We start from the raw sequence: 20,580 nt of genomic DNA on the forward strand, positions 1-20,580 counted from the left end.
TGTGGGACTCGATCCTGGGACTCCAGGATCATGACCTGAGCCGAAAGCGGTCGCCCAACCAACTGAGCCACCCAGGCACCCCAAAAGTAAATTATTTTCATCCCCAAGTAATCGACCTCAAAATGAATTTGTAAAAATGTGTAATTTCACTTACCAATAGATTAGCATTCATTTGATCTTCCAAAAATGAGTTTACCTTTTACTAAAGTGATATAGCCAGCTTCCCCGCTATACCAGGTTTAATTAGACATAATTGACTAACAGGAGTCTTTGAGTGATAATGCTGGTTAATTGAATTTTTTGCTCACCTTGAGGTTAGAACTTTTTTTTTTTAATTTAGCCATTATTTGCAGAAAAAAAATATTTTGAAAACCACTTTTAAGTTAGTAATGGATGTCTGGTACTTGGTTTTGACCAGTAATGCTGATGTAGGAGGCTATAAAGATTAAGCAGGATCTCAGGACACACCCCCTGAAAGTAACTTGAGTAAACCTCTCCAATTAGTGCGCATTTTTCTCAAGTGCCATGTTTTAAGAAATAGCATAAAAACAGAAGGTGGACTAATCAAAGGCTCTGATGAGTTGTGTTGATCAGCATTTTACAATACTGGTGTGTGTCCCTCACCAATTGAGAGAAAAACGCAGTTTTTCTCACACAGTTGAGAGAAAAACGCAAGAGCATTTTAGAAGGACCACACTCCAGATACTCAATATCACTCACGTTATTTCTGGGGTTACCAAATGTGATTACAGGAGAGCCTCACTGTAGCCCTTTAAAAATTTGTTCTGGGCTTTCCACATTTCCAGTAGCCAGAGGGACTTGAATCTGGTCTAAGAAGTACCCAAAGGCATTCAGAATTAAATGTATTACTTGTTTTTTATTTTGAAGATTTTTATTTTATTTATTTGGCAGAGATCACAAGTAGGCAGAGAGGCAGGCAGAGAGAGAGGAAGGGAGGCAGAGAGCCAGATGCGGGGCTCGATCCCAGGACCCAGAGATCATGACCTGAACCGAAGGCAGAGGCTTTAACCCACTGAGCCACCCAGGCGCCCCAAATGTAGTACTCTTATTAGCAGTATTTCTGAAATACACTCCATCCATGGGCAGTTTCCAAAGTGCGTGCACCACTGACATCTCTCTCTCTCCAGTGGGACAAGGTGACTTAACAGCCTCTGAGGTCCCAGGGAAACCCCTCCCTCTGCCTTACAGCATCACAACTACAGGACAGAGCTCTCCTCTGCCTGTGTCTGCAGCTGCTTTACCCAAAACCTCAGGAGAAACAAGGAGTTCAGAGCCAGGCGAGTCTGGCCTTGGGGCCGTATAGATCTGTCTCAGACGCGGTCTGTGTTTTAATATATTCTATGACTTCTTAGAAGGTGACTCACACCACAATAGTATGTTCTATTTTTGCTTTGTTTTTCCATTCCATTGCCTGGTACGGCATTTCTGGGATAGAAAACTTGCCTTTTTGGTCTTCTGGGAACCCAACCACCAATTATAACATTAAACTCATTTTTTATGGAGAAACAAAGTTCCAAGTTGCAAATGAACTTTTGGACAGTAATCCACTTGTGAGAAAATATACCCATTTTAGATATTTTCTTAGTAAATAACCAAATGACTTTTTTTTTTTTTAAGATTTTTATTTATTTATTTGACAGAGAGAAATCACAAGTAGATGGAGAGACAGGCAGAGAGAGAGAGGGAAGCAGGCTCTCTGCCGAGCAGAGAGCCCGATGCGGGACCCGATCCCAGGACCCTGAGATCATGACCTGAGCCGAAGGCAGCGGCTTAAACCACTGAGCCACCCAGGCGCCCCCAAATGACTTTAAAATCTTATTTTTAGTAAGAGATCTCACCATAGTAGAACAACCTTTTGGGCACAACACTGATACATAACCAAATATAGATAATGTAAGATATACATAAATAAATCCTATGTTAATAAAACTACAAAGAGAGCAAGAAAACTAATATCTTAAAAGAAATGCTGTGGAGCCACCACAAGATGGCACATGTGACGAGAGGACTTCACATGGTTCACACCCCGGCATCCCTCGGAAGCAGGGCGGTCCCCTGAAACCTTGCCTAAGCCGCCGTGGCGTGTGGCAGAGGAGCGCTTACCGTTAATTTATATGGGAACACTTTTGAGCGTTCCCAGACCCCTGTCCCCCAAAAAAACCTGCCGGACTTTTCTAATAGCTTGGAATATACTTTGTTAACAGCTGCACAAAATAAATCAAGACAAGCACAGATGTTGGCAGCTCTGGCCACTCCGTGCTGACATGCTGCGCATGCCTCCTGGGGGTGTTGCCCCACCAACACTTGAGGCAGAACACCCAAAGCTGCTTTCTTTTTTTTTTTCTTTATTTCTTTTTAAATGAAAATCCTGTTTGGATTTCTTTTGGTTCATGGAAATAGGTGCCAGTAACATGGGTCTTTTATAAAAGTGAGGTGGCATAACGCAGACATTCGAAAATCAAGGGGTATCTGCAGCTTTTTATTTATATATATATATTTTTTAAGATTTTATTTGTTAGAGCGCAAGCAGGGGGAGCAGCAGGCAGAAACAGACAGAGGGAGAAGCAGGCTTCCCACTAAGCTGAGAGCCCGATGTGGGACTCAATCCCCAGACCCTGGAGTCATGACCTGAGCCTAACGCAGAGACTTAACTGACCGAGCCGCCTCTACCTGTGGCTTTTTAATCCGCAGCTGTGTTTGTAAATTATTTTCTCATGTTTTACTCCCTTCCGGAGCATAGCAATGTGGAATTTTAATTCAGGCTTCTAACTCAATTATTATGAATTAGAATATTGTTATGCAAATTACAAATAGTTACTACTGCTGCGACTGTTCCCCGGTTATGAACCTGCCGGTGTTGGCCACTAGTGGGCCTTGTGGATTTTTACTTCATCCATTCTTAGATTCTACGATTGGGAACTTCCTGTTTCAGAACTCTTGTCCATTTTCTTAAAACCTCACTGCCCTTGGAGACAAGTGTTTATCCCTAACACCTATTCTTTTTGCTGGCGGCCAGTCAGGCCAGACCAGATCCGCACGAACAGTTAGAAGTGGTCTTTCCTCTCTTAAGAAGCTGTAATTCATAAGGAATATCTGTTTGAAAAACATGATCTCTGCCTAAACAAGAAACTGTTACCTGGGGTTTCTGCTGGGGCGTGAGATGGGCAGATGGGACAGTCGCTTTTGTTTTCTCCCTAGTTCCCCTCTGCACTGTTTGTATTTTATCATGATGATGTATTAATTTCAGAAGATTTTTTTAAATAGTTGATAAATTAAGCAAAGCCTTTTATCCCGCCTAACAGGTTAATACATACAACATGAATATGAAATGTGTGAGTATACTGGTGTGTGAAAACCAGAAAGAAACAAAACTTAATATTAAGTGATTGGTTTTAGTCATGGAAATAGGGGTGAATTTCCTTTTCCTTTGTGCTTTTCTATCACTTTTTAAAAACGTTCTATAGGAGGGGCTCCTGGAGAGCTCAGTTGGTTAAGTACCCAACTCTTGATCTCAGGGTCATGAGTTCAAGCTCATGTTGGGGCTACTTAAAAATAAATAATAAGTAAAAATTTTCTACAGGAAACAGACAATGCCTTTGTCATAAAAAAAAAAAAAGGTTTTCTAAAATAAAGATCTGGGTTCCCTTCCAGGTCTAGTAGAGAGCACATTCCTCCCTCCCCACTCCTCACTTTGTGTCATTTCAAGTATCTTGTACAAAGTATGGCTTTGTATGACCCATGTCTTTGAACAGGAATTCTCTTTGAATGTTGTTACTACAGTAGCTCCCCGTGCCACCCCCCTCACCCCCATCCATGGTTTCACGTTCCATGGTTTGTCATCTGCTCTCAACCACAGTTGGGACGCAGATGATCCTTCTGGCTTCCCATCAGAGGCTGCGTCACACCACCTGTCATTCACCCCACTTCCTTTTGTCACATGGGCATTTTATCACCTATCATAAGGGTAAGTACAGAACACGAAGATATTTTTAGAGTGTCTCTTCAGCAGCATATGTACTAAATTAGATATTTTGAGAGATGATATTCATATAACTTACTACAGTGCATTACTGTAATTGTTCTATTTTATTATTGTTGTTAATCTTACTGCACCTAATCTATAAATTTTAGCACAGATATGTATGTACAGGAAAACACAGTATATATAGGGTTTGCTATTATCCATGATTTTAGGTGTGTGTTGGGGGGCGGTCTTCAAATATATCCCCTTAGAATGATAAGAGGGGGGCACCTGGGTGGCTCAGTGGGTGCCTCTGCCTTTGGCTCAGGTTGTGATCCCAGAGTCCTGGGATCAAGCCCCGCATCGGGGCTTTCTGCTAGCACAAAGCCTGCTTCCACCTCTCTCTCTGCCTACTTGTGATCTCTGTCAAATAAATAAAATCTTTAAAAAAAAAAAAATGATAATGAGACTACGGTACTGACCAGTTCTAAGTGACGGGAATGCTGATATTTTAGTTGTCAGCTCTGAGTTAACATTTGTTTGCCCATTATTTATCACTGTCTACTTGAAGGATTTTAAAAACATTTTTCATGGGGTAGCTGGGTGGCTCAGTTGGTCAAGCATCTGCCTTCAGCATCTCCCTCTCCCTCTGCCCTTCCCTTCTGCTTGTGCTGGCACACCCTCTCAAATAAATATATATAAAAACATTTTTCACATAAAAAGATAAGCTCAAAGTTTCATAGTAACCTACTAAAAAGGACTGTATGTTTATCTAGTCTTGGTAACCAAACTGTTCTGAGATCTTCATACTTTAAATATAAACAAGCTTTGAGAGAGTCCTTTTTTTGTTCCAAAGATCGTATTTCATTTACCAATAATTGTAATAAAGCTCATTTATGTAAAATAATATTAAGCTTATTACCCTAGGTTAGGGGGTGAGGCAGGTAGACAGTGAGACAGACATTCACCGTCTTCTCCCCAACAATGTGGCTGGAAAAATACGGTCTCACTAACCCTGCTGTGTGAGCAGCACTCCAGGAGTGCTGTACAGGAGCGGGCTCCCTGGGGTACAGAATTTGAGCTGGAGAATGAAGCCCAGGCTGGACTTTAAAATGTGGACACACTGAGAGGATGGTGGCCAGGGAGAGGCAAATCCATGCTCACGGGTCTGAAATAAACCAGTATGACTGTTCTTTTAGGTTCAAGTTTTGAAACTGCTTGTGAACTTGTCTGAAAATCCAGCCATGGCAGACGGACTACTTAGTGCCCAGGTAAATAGCTAAGATACATGTTTTATAACTATATAAATATCTAGATTTGGATGGTCTAGAAAGATTTATCCCAAAAATGTTAACAGATTATCTGTGAGGAGCATAGGGTTTTGTTTTGTTCTTTTTGCCTACACAAATTACCTAAATTTTCTGTAATGAACCAATTTTACTTTTAAAAAATCATTTTGGAAGGGGCCTCCCTAACAACCACAAATTTTTCTCTCTCTCCATTTTGGGGTATACACGTATGTGACCACATCTCTTCCCCTTGACGTGTTCATGTTCACATGTCTCCTCATGGGCACTGAAACACTAGTCCCTAGGACACGCCACATGCCAAGCCCAGCGCCAGAACACCAGTGAGCACACTCACGCAGCCTAAGAAAAAACAAAACGTAGCAAACAAACACAATAACTAAAAGCTGAGATAAGTGTTCTGAAGGAAGCGAGGGTGGTGCAGACCATGAGCCGGGCTCCGCTCCTGTAAGGGAAGGACCTGTTCCTCCCTGCGCCCCGGCCCCACAGGTTACAGTGGGCATGACGTGTCGGGGAACTGAGGAACCCCCGGGAGGGCTGAATGATGGACCTTAAAACGGATGTGGGTGTTTTTCCCAAGACTACCTTTTAGAACTCCAAGAAAATAGTATTTTTCAGCTGAAACAGTGAAACCTTTGTTTCCATTAGTGTAAAGTGTAAGGGTGCATAAGATTTTATATTAGGCGATATTAGGGATCATTTTCTATGACCCACTTTTTTAATGTATTCAATGTAGTTTTAAAATGTGAAAATATGCATGAAAAATGTTTTTATGAATCATTAACACTCACGGTTTCCTTTTTCAGGTGGACTCCTCATTCCTTTCCCTCTATGACGGCCACGTGGCAAAGGAGATTCTTCTTCGAGTTCTTACATTCTCCCAGAATATAAGTAACTGCCTCAAAAAAGAAGGCTGCTTAGCTGTTCAGCCTGCTTTCCCTAAAGGTTCCTTGTTTTTCCTGCTATATGGAGAAGAATGTGCCCAGAAAATGAGAGCTTTAGCTGAACACCATGATGCAGACGTGAAGGAAAAGGTAACGGTCCTACCCAGGTTCTGATGGCGGCAGTTTTCATCTTCCAGCTGCCGAGTCTAAACAGTAGATCTCACATTTCATCATTAACACAGCGGGACCCTGCCATGGTCTTCCGGTTTATTTTGAACCATTTTATTGATATCAAATGAATAGAAGAGCTTGTTCTGACATCATTTCTTTTCATTTTGCCGTTTGCTGAGTTTACTTTGGTTACCTCCTTGATGTGACCAGCCAGTTGCCTTATTTACGAGTAAGCTAACCTCCTGCCCGTCTGAGACCTATTCGTGTGTGACTGGCTGGCTGGTTCAGGGCTGCTGCAGGAACGACCTTGGTCTTGCGCTTGTGAGGAGCTGCCCAGACATACTGCTTTCCCGAGTCTAATCTGAGTCAGACTGGCTTCTCGTCCTCACCACGCCCATTGGGTATGGTGGGCTGGGGCCAGTCTGATTGTCCATCTGTAGGCAACTGGTGAAATCAGTTATCTTAAAAGAAACAAGGAAGCCTGACTGTGCTTATGTGGAAAGGCCTCCAGAAAATGTGGATGTGTTTTTTAAATGAAAACTATGCTTCTATCCGGAGAATAGTTTCTAGAACGATAGCCAGATTCCAGGGAGTGGGACTGAGGAAAGGACTTTTTTATGTATACCTTCTTCTACTGTTTGAATTTTTTTAACCATCAGCATAAATTTTGTAAATTTTTTAAATAAAAAGGAAAAAGGTTTCTACACATTTTCTCTTAATAGTACTTTATTCATTAATTTTCGTATTTTACATAGCTGAGATTTTCATACATTGTAAATTTTAGTCATTGTCACAATAGCTTATGGAATAAAAATACTATTAACAGACTTCAGTTCAGCCAGGTCTTCTGTAATATTCCAGTTCTTCCCCATCACCATGCCCAGTACGAGGCAAGTCAGTGTGCAGGCCGCAGCTTTCCTGCTCCGGGTATTTAAGGCAAAGCTGTGCGAGTATGTTAGATCTCATTTGTACATACAGGGATTTCCATAGGAAGTCACAAATCCTCAAACAGAAAAGTGTGTTTTCAGGGCTAGCCTGACACAAAAATCAAACTTGCAAGAAGTATTTTTACAGTAGAGAGGTGAAACCACGGACGTTCCCAGCTGGCTACAGCAGTTGGGGATAGATGCTGGCTGAGAACACTGCTTAGGCTGGCAGTGCTGACAAAAGTCCTCGTTCCCTGAAAGGCACATTTCTTTATAATGAATTTTTTAATCTGCCTCATTTAATGAAAATACGTAGTCAAATGGGCACTGGATTAGAAAATAAATTGGGCTCTGATGTGCTTCAGCAGCACTGGATTCTAAAACCCCATCTCTTGTTTTCTGTTTTTAGTTTGAGTAGCTAATACTGTTTCCTGGAGATCAGAGCATTGAGTCTGAAATGTCAGAATGCTAGAGAAAAAAGGGGAGTCCTTTTTAACTACCCTGATCTTTGTCTGTTGGGGTCAGGGCACATCTTAGTTTCTGTTGGCTGAGACGGCCCACAGTGTGGGATCCCTGCTGTGAGCAAGGAGGAGCCTCTTTACCACAGGGGCTCGTCCGTAAAACCTGTCGGGGTCCAGGGGGTGCCAGCTAATCAAAAGAGCAAAATGAAAGTGATCAGAGACGACAGAGTGAGAGGCATCATGCCACACCTCAAACTGAATGGAGGCAAGAAAGTGGATTTGGCTTATTTTTCAAAATTTCGTTTTGCTTTTGTATTTAAACCTTGCAAAAAGGTAGCTAAGTGAAAACATGGAAGCCATGTGAAACAAATGTGATTCTACGAGAAGAGATGAAGCTCCCACGTACTTCTTCGCGAAATAAAAGGTCAGCATAGAAAAAAGGTGAAGGGTAATAGAAACTAAAGCTCGCGATCGGGCCTAGGAAAACGCGGCAGGCCCGTTAAGCGGAACTGGAACAAAGTGCTTGGAAACCTGCACTTCCATGGTACACGTGAATGCAGGAATCATGTTAAGGCCATTCATGGAGAAGACAAAGTAAGACGAACTTGGTCTGCTTCACAGAGCAGAGGTAAGAGGTGAATTCTCAACGTGGCGTGCAACAGCAGGGAAGGCGACCACACAGGTGAGCATGAGGACACCAGCCCCCTCCCCCGTGACCTCATCCCCATCAACCTACCAGCTCCATTCCCGTCTGCTTGCTAGGATGTTCCTTTGGAGTGAAAAGGTTTAGGGCTGTTCTGTTTTTCTCCTGAAGGCTATATTACAGGGAAATTGTGCTTTTACTGCCCCAAATCACACACATTCACATACATTATACATACACATTTCCCCTGGACTGATTTGCATCTCTGTAAGATAAAAATGCTAAATTCTGATAAAGATCATTGACATTTACTTTGGCTATCACTCTTTAAATTTACAAAGGAGACAAAGTTGTCCTCAGGGTTTCATGTCCTAAATATATATATGGTTGAATCTGCAGCAACAAGACACTATCAAAAGCAGCATGAGCCTATTTTCAGCTTTCAGAGCTACCAATCTATATTAGGCAGTGATGTCTTAAGAAATAATGTTCTCTCTTATATTTTCAAAGTGCTTAAAAAAAAAAACACTACTTATTCACATTTTTTGGAGGTAGGTCAAATGTCTTGTTCCACGTGAGGAAACTGAGGCATAGTGAGCACAGGTGATTTACTGCAGGATACACAGAAAATCTGTGGTGGAAACGGGATTAAAACTGAGATAAAGTGGCTAACAGGTGGCGTGAATATATGTATATGAAAATAAACAGATTACCGCCTGGGTAGCATTTGCTGTAGAAAACCTGTTTTGATTATTTTGTGTAAATAATGTTTGCTTCATGGAGACTGGGGAGCCAGGAGCACAGGATGGGCCTCTCATGTGTCTGATCAGCTCTGGTGGTAGGTAGAGCAGTCAAGGGCCACAGAGCCCCTACAGGACTAAACTCTGGTCAGCTAAGTCCCCAAAACCATTTCTTTCTTAACTGCTGGTGTTCCACACTAGCTTAGTCAAAGTAGAATCGGGCTTAGAGGTCACTCAATATAAAAATATAAGCCATGTGAATCCTGTAAAACAGACTACATAGACCCGATTGATACATTCATAGTTGGAATAGAGGAGGTGGGAAAATGAGTAGATGGAGAGGAAATGGAATAGAGAATTAACATTTGAAGAACAGCATTTGTCTCTGTAAAATATTATTTCCTGGCAGTTATCTTTGTGCTTAGCAGGTCTGACTTTTAGATTAAAAATAGAAAATGTCACCAATCATGTCCTCCTAAGCAACCCCCTTCCCTGTCCCTCGCCAGCTTTGCTTCTGATTTGGGGATTGTAGATGTAAAAGAGAAAATACTCTTCCTCTTTTAAAAAAAGTAAGTCTTTAAAAATGGGAACTTCGCCCAACCTCTTATGTTTCTATGCTTAGAAAAATAAATCACTGCACATCTGGCATATAAGCTCATCTGACCGAGCAGGGAGGGCTGCTGTAAGCGTGTGGGTGGCGGTGTCCTCACGTCCTCTAATGTGAACAGAAAACAGGTTTAGTTGTGCAGCCTCTGAAACCGTCTCGTTAGATAGACTCACCTTGTAGGAGGCCCTTAACTAGAAGAACAGAAATGAGACCTTAAAATCCATTTTCATAACATCCGACTTCTACCATTACACTATAATATTAAAAAGAAAAAAATTCCATTGCAATGCTTACATTATTCAGAGGGTTCTAATTCCCCTTCGCCAATCTGCTGTGTAAATAACCCACCTCGGAACTCCTGCTTCTCTGTAAGGATTGGCAGGCGGAGCAGCAAGCAAGTTACCACGCAAAACAGAACACTAACTCATCGAAGTTGTTTCCTAAGTGTCGGAAATCCTCGTGTTCATGCATTTGTGAGCCCGTCTGAGCTTTGCAGTTACTTTCATCACTGACGGCTCCTGCGCTCACATTTATTCAGAGTTGTCCTCATCAGTATTGAGGTATCTGGATTCTCCATGCTTCAAGACAAAAAAATCTTCCGTCTTAAGTCCGTATCTTCCTAGAGCCTCGCTCAGCTTCACTGGGGGCTCCAAGTAATGCTGGCAAAGGGCAGACGAGGGGAGGGGAGGAATGGAAAAGGATTAACCATGCATATATTTGGGGGATATTTCAAGTAAGAGTTGAAACTAAAATGACCAACATATGGGGGCACCCGGGTGTCTCAGTGGGTTAAAGCCTCTTCCTTCGGCTCAGGTCATGAGCTCAGGGTCCTGGGATCAAGCCCCGAGTTGGGCTCTCTGCTCAGCGGGGAGCCTGCTTCCTCCTCTCTCTCTCTCTCTGCCTACTTGTGATCTCTGTCAAATGGGTAAATATAATCTTTTAAAAAAATAAAAAATAATAAAATGATCAACATATGCCTCCTTAACATCCTTTTCATTCAAGCAGCAGATGAGTCCGTCACAGTTTCTGATCTAGAGTCATCACTTCGGCCAGCAGAAATACCAAACTCATCTGTCCAAGTACCATGAAAGTCAAATGTGGTGCCAGCCTAGACTGAACATACTAGACTGCACAACATCCGGTCACGGCTTCACTACACGAAATTCCAGCCTAAATGGAATCAATACCAAAGATAGTATCACAGAATGAGATGTTACCAAGATCTTTGAAGAGGACAGAAGCTTAGGTTATATAAGTCAGAGTGCGTATGTGTAAGCAAACTCCGGAGAAAAGATTTCTGGCTCACGGACGGCCATTCCCCTCAAACCGCCAGCCAGGCATGGACGAGAGCTCTAGTCTCCAGCCTACGAGGAGGACCCAGAGGACAGAGCTAAGACAGGTCAAACTTAGTCATTTCCCCTTCTCCTTTATCCCGAGGTTCTTCTTTTCTCAATTTCAACTAGAAGAGCAATAAAATGAGAAGTATAAAATAGGAATAAAAAAATCTATCTCTGATCCCATGGACAGTGATGGGTCTGCTTCCACCCGTCAGACAACATCCGACCTCAGAGCGCTGATCTGGAGTAGCCAGCATCCGTCTACTCCCAGAGCGATCCGGGAATGCTAAGAAACAGATAAGATGTTATCACACTGCCTAACACAACGTGGGGAGAGAGAGGGAGGAGTGATCAGCACTGGGGATGGAGGTTTAATTTTACATACCACAGGTTAAGAGCAGGTTAAGAGATCCTCTATGAGAAGGTAGTGTTTGACCCAAGACCTGGCAGAGGACGACACTGGGCTTGGGAGGCAGTTGGGGGAGAAGAGTGGGAGGGAAGCTACTGACTTGAGTCAAGGCATAAAGGTCATGGCCTTTGAGAGTGCTGAGAACAGATGGGAAGGGGCAAAGTGGTGACAGTGCAAGTAGTGAAAAGTAGTCCAAGTGTGAAATACTCTGGGGGTGGGTGCACCTGGCTGGCTCAGTTAGTAGAACATGCAACTCGCTTGATCTTGGGGTCATGTATTCGAGCCCCATGTTGCAGGGAGATATTACTTATGTATGCTGAAGTTTGAGCTGACTGCATGCGGGGTGAACAGGATGGGGGACAGGAGAAAAGTCCAGGTTTTGATCTGAGTAACTAGGACCATGTTCCGAGATGTAAAAGAAGCAAGTTTGAGGGAAGATCAGAACTCAAGTTTTTAGTACCTGATGGACATCCAAGTGGAGATGTCAAGCAGGGAGTTGGATATATAAACATGGATTATGGAGAAAGAAACATGGACTAAGGTACAGTGGACCAATGGCCCTATGACCAAAGATACACCCAATCAAGGGAGTGACCCACTAGAGATGAGGCCCACAGATGGGGTCAGAGGGCACTCCCTGCTTCGGGGGTGGGGGAAGGGGACATGGTGACCCCAAAGAGACAGCCAGTGATGTACTAGGTGTTAAGACACACAGGTTGGCTAATACGTATTAGCGACATAATCTTTTCTCCTCCCTCACTGGCTTCTGCATCATGGAGGAAATTGCTAATATTCCCAATAAAGTGTAACTTTAACAGCTTTAAGTCTAAATATTTCCCTTATAAAACTGTTAGTATAAGAGATTCAAAAATTAAATTCTTTCCCACTGAAAAATGACTTGCTTCATTAAGTTGCACCATCCCTGCCCCCCTGCAATACACACACCCCCGAGTGCTCTACAAGTCTTGGCCAAAAACACACTGACACAATCACCCTACACTAATTGTTTCTTTGCTCAACACTTTAGTAATAGGCTCTAATTTAGTGTGGACTTTGATGTTGCCTTCTGAGTTTCTTCACGGGTCAATTGTTGGCTGTTTTGGCCATTGAGAAGGTAACCCTAGAAGAAGGCAAGGAAGCCTTCCGAGTGACTGGTGGCAATCTCATTGTCCAAACACTTTAGTCCCACAAGTGAGGTAAAAATGCCCCATGGCCAAACAGCAGGTATGAATCCAGCAAGACAGCAGATGAGAGGAGTGGAGGGGCAGAGGAAGTGCCCAGCACTCGCCCCATTCATCAACCTGCCCAGACATAACCTAGCTTACGTGATGCCTGAAATTAGGTTCCACCAAAACTAGTGAGTTTTTAAAAGTTTTAGTGCTTAAAAACATCACGTAGAAATCCCATTCATAATTTCTGACACAGACTAAATGTTGCCATATATACAACTTTTTAAGTGTTGCCAGGTGAAGGACATCCTCAGTCAGCTGTTACATTAAGTAGCTATTAGAACTACCTCTATGCAAATCACGTTAAAGTGTTTACTCATAGGGTAAATATCCAAAAATTCTTTATAATTTAACAAATTCAGAGTTGCCCAGTTTATGCATCTAATGCAAAGTGTGAACATATTCTGAATTGCTAAGATTAATGAATTTGTTACAGGTTTCATTAAGAAATAAAGATGATGGTTAGATTTTTAACGGGAAGAATTCCTGGGAGGCTGAATACCACTAACTCTTGAAGATGGTGGTTTCTATCTTCTCCTCTTCCTCATCTCAGGAAAGTAATTGGGAAGATAGTCACACTCTTCATTTAAAAATCTAGGAGTCATCCTTGATCTTTTTCTTTGAACAGATGTAATAAAATAGTGGGATTTTATCTAAGTCTCTCTGTAGATCATATATAGACACGTGTACCTAGATCTACACACATGAGCTACATCTATGGGATAAGAAAGCCACTGAATAGTACGGTACAGCCACAGGAAACCAGCATCGAATTTCCCCTTCACATACATGCAGGCACTCTTGTTCTCATTCATTCTCCCTGCCCCTGGGGTCATTCATTCACTGGCTCCCCGAGAGCGCCTGGCTCAGGGATGCTATATCATGGGGTGGGAATTTGGACTTGGGGCTGGAGAGGGTGGACAGGCCAGAAACAGAGCAGAGGTAGTTCCTTCAACAGCCTGAAAACACAGGGTTCCTGCAACGGGGCCCTGGGATGAGGAAGAGGATACACAAAGCAAAGGAGAAGATGCCAAGTTCAACCATCCATTTCTAAATTTTGCATAGGGTAGGACCCGAATCCAGGAAAGGAGAAAACGTTTTGCTATCCCTCTACGTGATCCCAGAACCTTGGTTAATAGCAGAGTTCTAGGACTCACCTACCTTACGGAAAAAATCAGCTCTTCTGCGTTAGTCTAAGAATAAAACCACCATTTATCCCACCACCTGGCACATAGCACCCCGTCACTACTTCCTGAATAAAAAACGTACTCCTAAAAAGTTCCAAGCTGTCCAGCCTCATTTCCCGTATGGCCCTCCATGTCACATCCATACTCTGACTCAACTACTTCCTCACCATTCTCCTTTGCTTGCTGCCTCCAATCCTATGCTCTGCCCCTTTCTCCTCTTGAAATGCCTTCCTACCTTGCCTTCTCACAGGGAAGTTCTGATGTCCCCTCTTCCAGGAAGCCCTCCCTCCCTGATCCTTCCAAATCACTAACAGTCCATGACTCGTGAGACCACCTTGTCCCACAGTGAAGCACTTCTTTCCACGCCTGTTTTAGAATTACACCCCCTTACACCTTCTGCTAGAACAAAAGCCCCTTCGAGGCGGTGGCAGGTGGGGGCGGGGGGGTGTGGAACATGACGGTTCATTTTTCTATTTCCAAGACTACACAGGTTTGGTTCTGTAAACACATGATTCAGTGACAGAAATAAGCCCAAAGCACAGCATGTAAGGAGATTTTCTCGCTGTATATAAATACCGTTTTACCAGCTAGTGTGAGCGATCCCCTTACTACACGAGAGGGCTGCGCACATGTGATGCCAGTCCGGCCTCTGAGCTCACTGCAGGGGGAGCGGACACTGGAACCCTCTCAGGTCAAGCACATAACCAAAGTGATGTTTACCACGATCAGACTCACCTCATTTGCTAAGGCAAAAGTTCCCCAGTGAATTGCCACAGATTTCCTTGTCTGAACGTCCATGTGAATCCTCACAGCTTCTTCCGGGTCTACGTGCTGGTATTTCATAAACCACCTGATAAAACAGCAATTTATTAATTCTGGCCTTTGGAATACACCCTCAATTCTAATTACTGCTTCATTTAATCAGCCTTGAAACGTTCTGCACAGGACTGAGAAAGGCAAAAGCCATCTCTTTTAAGTACACTTTTCTGCTGGAAGACAAAATAAGCAAAGATCTTAAATTGCCACACGCTTGCTAAGTCTCAAGCAAAGCTCCCCTTTGCAAGCCAAGATGTCATTTCACGAGCATTTGATTTTACTGACCATTTATACTGAAGGTACGTTCTACCCTTAAAGAAGCAGAGTCTTTGCAATCCTGGTATGAATCAAAGAAACTAAGGGGTCAAGAACTAGAAGCCAAAAGCGTGATTCAGGATAACTTGAATAAACTTGATGAAACCATTGTTTTTTTAGCTTGCTAAAGCAAAAAGCAAACAAAAATTAGTGTAGGGTATTTAAAGACTGGGAGCAAAAAAAAAAAAAAAAAAAATCAGTTGCTATGCAAGGATGTTATTTAAACACCATACACCATACTGAACAGTGAGGTGTAGGATTTAGAGGGAGAGAACCTGCGGGGGGGCTATGGGGAGCGCGTGGAGACAGTGTGAGGCTGCCCGAAGTCTGGGGAGGGCAGGGCCCAGGAGGCCGGGGCCTGCACGGAGACCCCAGCTCTACCCCTGCTGGGTGTGTGGAGCTCAGGCCTTCGGCTCCCAGCTCTGCTGCAACGAGACTCACGGACCTGGACTCAACACAGGTGCTTCTGTGTTTCACAGAACACACCACGGACAAGTTCATCGGCAACAGCTAAAGGGTTGTTATTTACTGTTGGGAGCTGCCGAGCCCCCTGGGAGGCTGGAAACAAAGCCACTGTGTTCTACTCAACAGCGGGTCAGAGAAGCACAGTTCTGTCCTGCCTCCTGACACTCGGATCCCAGGCAAGATGCAAACAGCTTTTGGTGTTTCTACTGATTTTTTTTTCTTTAAACTCCTATAGCCAATCAAAGCGATGGACATACTCCTTTCCACCCTTCATGTCTATCTGACATAAATTCAGAATTTTTATTTTGGTGTGAAAGCTAAAATAAAAACAACATCCTGGGGCACTTGGCTGGCTCAGTTGGTGGAACATGTGACTCTCTATTTTGGGGACATGCGTTCAAGCCCCATGTTGGGCATAGAGCTTACTTAAACAACAACAAAACGCAAAACAGAACTTCTTACCAGCTTGCATAGAATATCTGGTGACAGATCCCCACAGGGATACTACTGAAAGCTGCCTGGGGGTAATCATCGTACATTCAGAGAGTACTGAAACTGTGCTGGGAACCTTAGTTCTAAAACTGTTAGTACTGACCAGAGAGATGGATCATGCAGCAGAAGCTACACAGCCTAATTCTTAGAGCAAATACTGTGCTGCTGGCCTCTCCCAACTTAGTAACAGGACAGCTGCAATGCAAGCAGGAAGGGGGAATTCTGTGATTTTTATAGTGAATCTGTACACAATAATACCAACACATATATGGGATCCTTATATATTGTGACACAGGAAAAATCTTCAGAATTACAAATAAGGTATTCTAATATATTAAGAATACCCTGAGGGGTGCCTGAGTGGCTCAGTCGGTTAAGTATCTGCCTTCCGCTCAGGTCATGATCCCAGGGTCCTGGGATCAACCCCCACATTGGGCTCCCTGCTCAGCAAGGAGCCTCTCCAAGTCCCTCTCCAAGGGACTTGGACTTCTCTCCAAGTCCCTCTGCTTGTGTTCCCTCTCTCACTGTGTCTGTCAAATAAATAAAATCTTAAAAAATTTTTTAAAAAGAGGTGGAAAACCAAAGTTCAAAGACAACTGATTCACAGTAATTTTTAAAAATAGGGTAGAAGTACCTAGCGCCTTAAAGACACTAGGGAAAAAAAAAAGAAAAAAGCCTTAATAAACAGTGAAGAAATGGTTTCAGTGAGCTTTAAAAGTTAAATACAACAAAATCAGATGGAAATAGTCAGATTTGCACAATTCATTTTTGAGTTAGTGTTTCTCCTGCTTGTGGGATTGCCAAAATTAAACGCCATCCTACATACAATTCTGTATCTGTGCCTGTACCGCAGGAAAGAAGGCATTTCTTCTACTATTGGTGTTTATTTTCTCTTAACTGGTATCTGTCACCCAGCGTTCACTGAAATCGGGCTGCATTCTCTGAAATCACCTCTCTTTCCCTGAGCCAGACAATATGAAGGAGAGCACAGGCAGGGTCGGGTCTCCTGGGTCTCCAGTGCCTTGTGACCTTCAACCGCTCTGACTGCGGGCAAGGCGGGTACAGCGGGTACAGCGGGAACAGCCACACTGAGGGACACGGGACCAGTGCAAGAGACTCACTGCTCGGATTCCTCACTTGTTCTCTGCCCAGGGCAGGAGAGCTACAGCCTGGGGACGGGCTCGCGGGACGTGGAGCGGAAGGTGGTTGCAGAGAGTTCCCCACGTGACGAACAAGAGCCGGCTTAGCTTTGCTGACTGGCTGATCAGTTTAACCCAAGTCAGAACCGTACCTGAACTTGCAGCTAGGCTGCAGCAATTCTTTTTTTTTTTTTTTTTTTTTAAAGATTTTTATTTATTTATTTGACAGAGAGAAATCACAGGTAGATGGAGAGGCAGGCAGAGAGAGAGAGGGAAGCAGGCTCTCCGCTGAGCAGAGAGCCCGATGCGGGACTCGATCCCAGGACTCCGAGATCATGACCTGAGCCGAAGGCAGCGGCTTAACCCACTGAGCCACCCAGGCGCCCATAAAGTTCCTTCCTTTCTTTTTTTTTTTTTTTTTTTTAAGATTTATTTATTTATTTGACAGAGAGATCACAAGTAGACAGAGAGGCAGGCAGAGAGAGAGAGAGAGAGAGAGAGAGAGAGAGAAGCAGGCTCCCTGCTGAGCAGAGAGCCCTATGCGGGACTCGATCCCAGGACCCTGAGATCATGACCTGAGCCGAAGGCAGCGGCTTAACCCACTGAGCCACCCAGGCACCCTAGGCTGCAGCAATTCTTTAACCCTCGGTCCAGCTTTCCTGGCGACAGGATCTCGGATTCTGAGTCATCACTTAACAGTATGACGAACTAAGATACTTGACAAGAACTGAATCTGACCCACCAACCTCCGAAATCACCGCCAGTAACAAACATCCACTGTTAAAATCACAAACGATACCCCAAATTATCCCGAATTCGAAACTCCTTTAGAGTCAGGCCACCCGTCATGGAGCAGGGCTGCCTCCCCGGGGGCCCCCACACACCTGGGTTCATACGCGCCAATGGGAATAGCCGCGAGGTCAAAGGGGCCAAACCGTTTTCCTATCTCTTTGAAAGCCGGGCAATAACCAGTGTCTCCTGCGAAAAAAAACCGACTCCAGGGCCCCAAGACAGACCAGCTGCCCCACAGAACCTTGTTGTCATCCATGAGAGTCCTTTTACACCAGTGCTGTGAAGGGGTGAAGACAAAGGTGACCTGATCGTGGCCGGGGACACAGTTCTCCTCCCACCAGTCCAGCTCGATCACGTTCTCGCAGCCGCACTTCTGCATCCAGTCGAGGAGGCCCAGAGGCACGAACCACCGCAGCTCCGGGCCGAAGCGCTCGTTCAGGGCGAGGACGGAGTTGTAGTCCAGGTGGTCATAGTGGTTGTGGCTGATGAGGACCGCGTCTATCGGGGGCAGTTCGCTCACAGTGCAGGGCGCGCGGCGGAAACGCTTGGGACCCACGCGCTGTGACGGTGATGCGCGAGAGCTGAAGACGGGGTCAGTGAGGAAGATGAGCTCGTCCATTTCCACCATCACCGTGGCGTGTCCCAGCCACGTGACCCGCAGGCCAGCCTCCCGCACGCCGGCCTCCTGGGGCTCGTCGATAAAATAAGGCTTCAGCACCGGGAGCTCTTTATCAAGTTCCTATGCAGAGAGAGAAAGAAAAGCAGCTGTTGGAGGGGGTTAGAAAAAGGTACGTAAGAACAGAGTTTGACATAAATCAGAGAGAGAAGGGCTATTTGGGAGAGAACTGACCTCATTCAGTAAATGTGCTATTTTTGCTTATTGCTTAAAAATGCACATTTCTTTCTGAATCTAACTCCATAAAATCATGATAGTATAAGTTCTCAGTCCCAAATGCTGGAGACAAAGGGAAAATTAAATTGGCCATTCTGAGCACCGCTGAATGTATTAACCTTCTGAAAAGCTCTCTCCTATAGGTGCTGGAAGCCGAGCTGGCCGAGCCGTGGTCACTCTGCCATCGCCCCTTCACGTGGCCGGTGCCTTTGCTGTGAACACCGGTCTCAGAAGCAGCTCAGCCTGGATGGTCAACAGAACTCACAGCCATTTCTTGGCAGATCTTGTAGCTCAGATAAGAATCGGACTTTCTGAGCACACAGAGCTCAGAGCAGAGTGCGGTGCTGATACCCCAGCGACCCCCACCCCTACCCAGCCCCTGTACAGAGGGCTCTCCCCATTCCTCATCCTCAAGGCTTTCCACCACCCAGCAAGCCACAGCAAATTGTGGTCCCTGCCTGTGAAGGGATTGCTTTTGGGGGGTAAAGAGATGTAAAAATGCCAAAGACACAAAACAGAAGCATTAATTCCTTTAGTTGGTCTACATTTTCTCCTCGGATTAAGGGAGAACAAGAAGTGGCTCTGTTTTGGGATCACAGTCCTGGCTTGTATTAGTGCTTTCTGAATTGTGCTTTGGCGATCTGCTCTACAGCCGGATCGAACTCTCTTACAGGCAGATGTTGCGTGAACCGGCCGTCCTCGTGCTGGAGGGACGCTACAGCTCCAACCTCCTTCCCCACTTCTCACCCACCCCAGAAACATTTCTTTCAAGCCTCAGTAACAGGACAAGCTCTTCTCCAGAGTAACTGGCTTTATTCATTTGACTGCCACTGGGAAACTCTTACCAGTGTCTGCTCTGCTCTGTGCTTGGGCTGGGAAGCAGGGGTAAGTCTCCTGCCGGTGCTGCCTGGCACAATGGTGCACGTTTCTTAATTGCGGCTTCACTTCTCTGCCCTAAGAGTCTGTGTGCTCTTCTGTGTTCGATCTGATTTTTATTCCTACATCTATTTTCCTAAGTTGCTGCACATCAATTTTGAAGAGTCTGGTATTGGATAATTAAGGAGAAGACAAGATGAGCTACAGCCCAAGAAGAAGAAATGAAGAGCCGGGTTGCCAAAGGCATCAGGGACACGGTAACCTGTGTGAGCTGCTGCAGAACTGATGAGAAGTTCATAATGCGGAGGAAAGGAAGTCATTTCAGGTGGAGAAAATGCCCAAGCAAAGGCCCAGAGCCTAACAGGAATGTGGCATTCAGGGGCACGGGACAATCTATAAAAGATAAGAACACAGCCAGGGCCTTGAATGCTACCCAGGGACAGGAAGCATCTTAAAAGCGGGGGAGGGAGGCAGTGCCTGGCTGGCTCAAGTCAGCTAAGTGTCCAATTCTTGATTTCGGCCCAGGGCGTGATCTCAGGGTTGTGAGATCGAGCCCAGCTTCTGGCTCTGAGCTCAGCCAGGAGTCTGCTTGCGATTCTCTCCCTCTACCCCTCCCCCCACTCGTGCGTGCACATACACACACTCTAATAAATGAATTTAAAAAAAAAGAAAGAAAGAAAGAAAGAAAGAAAGAGGCTTATCCCAATTTAGGTTTAGAGGAAACACTTTTAGAGTGCAAATGATGACCCGGCATGCGTCACAAGAGCTGCGGTGACCGATGAAGACCAAACAAAGGAGACAGGAGTGAGACAGGCCAGAGAGGGAAGAGAGCCGAGTGGTCACAGACTGTGTGAGTGGGAAAAGGCCCATGATGGAGGAAGAGCAGGAGCAGCAGAAGTGGAGGACGACA

General features: G+C 44.6%; 2 protein-coding genes across 12 annotated transcripts in view; one reads left to right on the top strand and one right to left on the bottom strand.

Moving 5' to 3' along the window:
• Positions 1-7,052, top strand: part of ARMC10 (armadillo repeat containing 10) — a 38,227-nt gene extending 31,175 nt beyond the window's left edge. Inside the window, exons 5-7 of one of the 2 annotated variants that reach the window (XR_014300846.1) lie at positions 5,182-5,253; positions 6,096-6,698; positions 6,766-7,052. Coding sequence is in view for 1 of the 2 variants with exons in the window: in XM_082691928.1 (XP_082548054.1) it covers positions 5,182-5,253; positions 6,096-6,347 (324 nt within the window). In the remaining variant the exon portion in view is untranslated. Of the gene's footprint in view, positions 1-5,181; positions 5,254-6,095 lie in introns of both variants that reach the window. The other variant, XM_082691928.1, reaches the window with a different exon arrangement.
• NAPEPLD (N-acyl phosphatidylethanolamine phospholipase D) overlaps positions 7,053-20,580 on the bottom strand; it is a 78,224-nt gene continuing 64,696 nt past the window's right edge. For 6 of the 10 annotated variants that reach the window (XM_082691912.1, XM_082691913.1, XM_082691908.1 and 3 more), the window contains exons 3-5: positions 17,995-18,641; positions 14,619-14,733; positions 7,053-10,380 (exon numbers count right to left, since the gene is read on the bottom strand). In XM_082691912.1, coding sequence (XP_082548038.1) covers positions 10,252-10,380; positions 14,619-14,733; positions 17,995-18,641 — 891 coding nt within the window. In that variant the 3' untranslated portion in view covers positions 7,053-10,251. Of the gene's footprint in view, positions 10,381-14,618; positions 17,275-17,729; positions 18,642-20,580 lie in introns of those variants that run through there. The other 4 variants (XR_014300842.1, XR_014300843.1, XR_014300841.1 and 1 more) reach the window with 3 other exon arrangements.

This window comes from Mustela nivalis (genome assembly GCF_964662115.1).
Source record: "Mustela nivalis genome assembly, chromosome: 12".
NCBI lineage: Eukaryota > Metazoa > Chordata > Mammalia > Carnivora > Mustelidae > Mustela > Mustela nivalis.